Source organism: Myotis brandtii, unplaced genomic scaffold, assembly GCF_000412655.1.
Source record: "Myotis brandtii unplaced genomic scaffold, ASM41265v1 scaffold920, whole genome shotgun sequence".
In the NCBI taxonomy this organism is placed as follows: domain Eukaryota; kingdom Metazoa; phylum Chordata; class Mammalia; order Chiroptera; family Vespertilionidae; genus Myotis; species Myotis brandtii.
Window position 1 is genome coordinate 301,036 of NW_005371792.1, and position 6,543 is coordinate 307,578.

General features: G+C 38.7%; 1 protein-coding gene and 1 pseudogene across 1 annotated transcript in view; one reads left to right on the top strand and one right to left on the bottom strand.

Annotated features, from left to right (window-relative positions):
• Positions 1 to 6,543, bottom strand: part of ATM (ATM serine/threonine kinase) — a 128,643-nt gene that overhangs the window by 112,929 nt on the left and 9,171 nt on the right. Inside the window, exon 5 of the mRNA XM_014532886.1 lies at positions 2,932 to 3,096. Coding sequence (XP_014388372.1) covers positions 2,932 to 3,096 — 165 coding nt within the window. The remainder of the gene's footprint in view (positions 1 to 2,931; positions 3,097 to 6,543) is intronic.
• LOC106724659 lies at positions 3,947 to 5,321 on the top strand (annotated as a pseudogene).

Sequence of the window (6,543 nt, forward strand, 5' to 3'; positions counted from 1 at the left end):
CCCTGCTCTGTTCGTGACAGGGGAAGGCGCCCCAACCCCCTGATCAGCCCTGCTCTGTGCGTGACAAGGGGTGGCGCCGCAACCTCCCCATCGACCCTGCCTTGAGTGTGACAGGGGGCGGTGCCCCAACCCCCCAATCGGCCCTACCCTGAGCGTGACTGAGGGTGGCATTGCAACCTCCCGATCCGCCCTGCTCTGTGCATGACGGGGCGGCGCCCCAACTCCCCAATCGGCCCTGCTCTGAGCCTGACCAGGGGCTGCACTTAGGGATTGGGCCTGCCCTCTGCCACCCGGGAGCAGGCCTAAGCCAGCAGGTCGTTATCTCCCGAGGGGTCCCAGACTGCGAGAGGGCACAGGCCGGGCTGGGGAACCCCCCCCCCCCGTCCCGAGTGCACAAATTTTTGTGCACCGGGCCTCTAGTAATAATAATATTAAGCAAACTTGTCCTTTGCTCTGCAGGAAGCCATTAATCATCTCTATCAACATCTCTTTCTCCCAAGGCTCACTATACAAACATATCTAAAAAAACAACAGTCTGGGAAAAAAGCAACTCTGCCAGGGCTCTAATTATCTCTTTATGGGAAGAACCTGCATTAGCAGTTTTGCTTTTTGTTGTGTTGGGAGATAGGTCTCAATGCATCTCACATTTCTGCACATCTTATGAGCCTGAAACCAGGGAATTGAACCATGATCTCCTAGTTCACAGGTCAATGTTCAAACACTGAAACACACCGTTCGGGCAGGGTTTGTTTGTTTTTCTAGTTTTAGATAGAAGCTCAGATCATTGACTTGAGATCTTTCCTTTTTTTAAAGGATTAATATTTTTGAGATATAACTGGCATATTATATTAATTTCAGGTGTACAATATGATTGGTGTATTCTGCACAATGATCACCACAGTAAGTCTAGTTAATATCCACCACCACAATAGTTACCAAATGTTTTCCTTGTGATGAGAACTTTTAAAATCTACTTTCTTAGAAACAATAAAATTTATAAACTACTGCAATATAAATCTAATAACAATATACAAATTCTATATACCGATAATAACACTGACATCCATAAATCAAAATAGACCTACATAAGTGAAGAAATATATCATGTTCATGGACTGGAAGAGTCTTCGATATTAAGATGTCTCTTCTTCCTAAAATGTTCACTACATTCCATGCAATCCCTGTCAAAACCCCAGCAGGATTTTTTGTAGAAATAAAAAAGGTGATTCCAAAATTTATATGGAAATGTTGACTCAGTCCTAGGCCATCTTCTCATCTCACTCTTAAACTCTCTCCCTTGGCAATCTCATCATAACCATAGCTTCAACCACCACTACTGCCAAATATGTATTTTGAATGTAAACTTCACTTCTTGAGCAGAGTCCTCCTTAGAGAAGCAAGTTTCAGAGAAGGGAGCTAACTAGGAAAATAATTCAACAAAAGGGCCAATTATTACAAGTGGTAGTAGTTTGCTTAAAAATAAAAAAGGATTTCAGAGAATATGCCAAATGATGGAAGCATAGTAAAAGAAGGGTTGCCTTCTTTTTTTCCCCCTGAGAACTATGGTTACAAGTAACAATCTAAAATTCAAATCTGCAAATGTCCTAAATAGTTAGGGTGGACCACTTTGGTGAGAGACTTGTTGGAGCATGCTAGATATTACTGGCCTATTCTCCAAAGGCTGCCACAAGCTTTGTGGAAGGCTGTGTTTGTGATAAAACTAACCTTGTGTTCAGAACTACAGCAAAGGATCAGATGATGCCTTAGAAATAAATGCAACAGCTGAGCAGGCTTTTATTCATGTGGGAACAGAAGAGTGTCAGACAGGGCACTGATTAGGTCATGATTTTATGGTTCACATATATCTCATTTTGAAATGATAAACTGACAGTAAACAATAAAGACAAATGTCTTTTAATTTAGTTAGCACAATTTATCTTAAGTACTTTTCAATGAAAATACTGAGTTTCTAAATTTTCAGAGGTGATTGTATTGGAAGACTTTGACATCCGGCTTAAAGTGATCTTGTTAGAGCCAAATTCCTTTTTCATTAAACCATTCAGACCCAGAAATGCTTCCACCTTTGAAATCAATAAACTCAAATCTTTCACTCTCTGACCACAGCTTCTTTCCTTTGTGGTCAGTTAGTACCTTTCACTTAACAAACGGTCAACATACGAGGTTCCTTCCTGGTACCCATGACCCTTTTAGACCCAGAAATGTTCCATATTTGAAATTAATAAACTCAAATCTTTCAGTCTCTGACCATAACTTCCTTCCTCTGTGATCTCTCAGTACCTCTCACCTACAAATTGTCAACAACACTAGATTACTCCCTGCACTCTACTAATCGTATAAGTCACACTGGGTCCTACATAACCTATGCTAACACTTTTGATTTTCATTACATTATCAGTGTCCTGTTAATTTCTTAACCCAATGGATATTTCTATGTCTTACCATTTCTACAACACTGAAATGTCACACTCCTTTCAACTTGAAACTCTTTTGCTTTCACTTTTATGATATACTCTGTTTCGGTTTTCTTTTTTCTACCTTAATCATGGTTGAGTTTAAGTGTCATTGATAAGTGAACTCACTGCACCCAAATATATCATATTGCATTGTAATTTTGGTTTACTTGTGTTTTTTTCTGCCACTGGTCTGTCAAGTCCTTGAGGCTAGGAGATGGCATCTTTCAATTCTATAATTCCATTTCTGATAGCAGACACCTAATATATTGTCAGTGAAAATAATTTAGGAAGCACATAAGAAATGCAATCTTAGGGTCAAATTCTATAATCATTTAATTTTATTAAAGTAATGTTAAATTGTGAGGTCATTTAGAGATACAGAAAGAGTCTAACTACTCTTTTGGGGAAATATCATTTCACAAGGAAAAATTCATTAAGAACAAATTTCAAAACATACCTAGCCACTGTTGCTGAGATATTTCACACCAGTATTTTCTCACTGAAAGAATGTCCTTGAGCAGTATATTGCTACAATCGGCTCTATAAATGGCACCATTAGATGAATCTTTCACTGTTTCCATGATATAATTCAAGAGTTCTTGACATTTTAGCCTGGGTGCTCCTATTTGAAAAATAAAATAAACAAATAAATAAACACATATAAATCTTCAGAAAAATAATTGAGAACACTTGGAATGGCAACTATATAAATATAAATAATTCCTTAAATTACTATTAATTAATCTCCTTCTCACAAAGCAGAAATTAGCAAACAATAGCCCATGAGCAAAATTCTGCAAGCCACCTGTTTTTGGAAATAAAATAGCTGAGTAGAGACAGAGATTATGTAGCCTAACAATCATTCATTCCATCTTTAATAATTCACTATTTCTGGAATTAGACCTGAAATGATCCAGAGTTTCTTGGTACTTTAAAAAAGGGAAATTATTAGAATAACAAGATTATAAGGAGAGTATTTATTTTGAAAAGCAAAATTACTTCCAAGACCTATAACAGTATTTATGGCATATAAATATATAAGATTGTAATTTTTACAGTTTTATTTATGAGGTCCTGAATATTCAGCATTAACGGATATATTCTTTTTTTTTAATCCTCACTCAAATATGTTTTTCACTGATGAGAGACAGAGAGAAAAGGGAGAGGGAGAGAGAGGTAGAGAGAGGGGGAGAGAGGAGAGAGGAAAACAGCAATCTGTTGCCTACCACATGCACCTGCACGTGCCTGGACAGATCAAAGCGCAACCTAGGTATGTGCCCGTACCAGGACTCGAACCACAACCAGTGCACCGAAGGGTCCACACTCTAACCAACTGAGCCACACCGGCCAGGAAAGAAATTCTTGAAGGTAAGAGTAAATTTAAAAATTAAGGCTTCCGTCATGCTCCTGGTCATCCTACCATGGCTCTGTCACAGGGGCTGCCTGGGCAGTATCAGCTGCGAACTCCTTGAAACCTTGTGCTCACTGGGTTTTGCCACATCAACATAATTGATATGGATATTACTGATGTCAGCAACCTCAACTGGCAGTTCTTATTTCAAAAGATCTTCTAGTTTTGAAGATCAAAGGTCCAGGTTGACAAAGACAGTGTACGGCAGTATTACCTGAAAGCGAGTATCACAGCCCATCATGACGGCAACATGAACCCCAACTATGATGTGGAATATTTTTGACAATTTATATTGGTTATGAATGCTTTAGATAGCAGAGCTGCCTGAGACCATATTAATAGGATGTGCCTGGCACCTGATGTTCCTCTTATTGAGCATGTAACTGCTGGTTATCTTGGGCAAGTAACCACTATCAAAAAGGGTGTACCTGAGTGTTATGATTGTCATCCCAAACCAACCCAGAAAACTTTTCCCAGCTGTACAATTCATAACACACCTTCAGAACCTATTCTTTGCATCGTTTGGGCAAAGTAATTTTCAACCAGTTGTTTGAAAAACAATTAAGTAGTATATACTGAGAGAGCTGACGCTGAAGCTTCCTGGAAACCAATGGAAGCTGAAGCCAGAGCAGGGCATTGAATGAAGAAGGTGACATTAAACCTATTTCCACAAAGGAAGGAGCTAAATCAACGGGATATAATCCAGTTAAACTTTTCTTTTTCTTTTTCAATCTTTTTACTGATTTCAGAGAGGAAGGGACAGGGAGATATAGAAACATGAATGATGAGAGAGAATCACTGATTGGCTGCCTCCAGCACCCCCCACCCCAACTGGGGATGGAGCCCACAACCCCACCATGTGCCCTAACCGGGAATTGTACCGTGATCTCCTGGTTCATAGGTCAACGCTCAATTACTGAGCCACACCAGCCGGGCCAGTTAAACTTTTTACCAAGCTTTTTAAAGCTGGTATCAGGTATCTTTTGACAATGGGCAAACTATGGGGAAAAAGGAAATCTCCAGTTCCACTGGACTAGGCTGAAGGACAGAGTCAAAGAAGAGACCAATGTATCAGATTAACAAAATTAATCTGTTAGGTCTAAAAAAACACCAGGTTCTAGATGTAAAGAGCAATGCACATCTTTTTCAAAGAGCAATGAGACTTTGAGAGTTCATTTAGCAGAAAAAGGGGATGGAGCTGAGCTCATATGGGACAAGGATGACCCAGCTGTAATGGATTTTGTCACTTCTGCTGCAAACTTCAGGATGCATATTTTCAGTATGAATATGAAGAGCAGATGTGATATAAAATCAATTGAAGGGAGCATTACTCCACTATCACTACTAATGCAGTAATTGCTGGGTTAATAGTATTGGAAGGATTGAAGATTTTATCAGGATAAATAGACCAGCACAGAACAATGTTGGTTTTTTAATCCTGACCCCAGGATATTTTTTTTATTGATTTTTTAAATAGAGAGGGAGAGAGCGAGAGCGAGAGAGCAATAGAGTGAAAAACAACGATGTGAGAAAGAAAGAGCAATAGGTTGCTCCTACGCGCCCCAACCAGGATTAAACCTGCAGTTTGTGTGTCTGCTGCCTTGGGTTTATCAATCATATTTATGGTAGGTAAACTAAACTATTTCCTTTTATAAAACTAACTTGTAACAGATGTGTAGGTTAAGAGATCTCCACTGTTTGCCAAGGATGAGTACTTTCTAAAATAAAGCTTTTAATGACAATGTTGCTTTTTAATTAAAAAAATTTTGAGCAAATCATATAGATGTCACAACTGAAATTTTATCATATTTCAATGTTAACAATCTTAAATTTACATACAATATTTTTTAAGCTATGAGTGTGCTCTACAAGACATTATGTATATCTGAATATATTCTAGTTTTGAATTTTCTTATGATGAGATTAGTTATATTCAGAAGTATTAGACTAAGCTAAATTAATATACAGTGATATAACTAGAAAATTTTATGTAAGGTTTGCTTCATAATTTTAGGCACGTAGCCAATAATCAAATGCACAATCATATGTTCCTCTATTGTAATATCCTGTGCATCTCTCTTAGAGTCCTTATAACATTTTCTTATCTGTAACATGTTATATGATTACATCCTTATGGAAAGTAATTGATCTCTACACGGAGTGTCCAAATTATTATGACCACCTGACATTTGTAGACAAATTAGCTATAATTTCGCGCTGAAGTTGCTAGAGGGCCAGACCATTATAAATAGGGAAGTGGGCTGTTTACCACGACAGAAGTGATTTTTTTCTGAAGTATGGGTAAACAAAGCGATTTAACAGCCTTTGAACGTGGGATATATTTGAATGTGAGTGGCCAGATTATTATGACCACCCCATCAACACTTCGTTGGGGCACCTTTTGCCTTCAATACTGCAGCGATTCTTCTTGGCATTGACTCCACGAGATGTTGAAAGGTGATGCGAGGAATCTGACACCATGCCTGATGAATAGCACTGTCCAGTTCTGTGAGATTTGATGGTTGTGGAACCAGCTGCCTGATGGCTCTTTTAACTTCGTCCCACAAATGCTCAATTGGATTGAGATCTGGTGATTGTGGGGGCCACCTAAGCAAGGTAAAGTCTCCCTCATGTTCTTGAAACCACTCCTACACAATA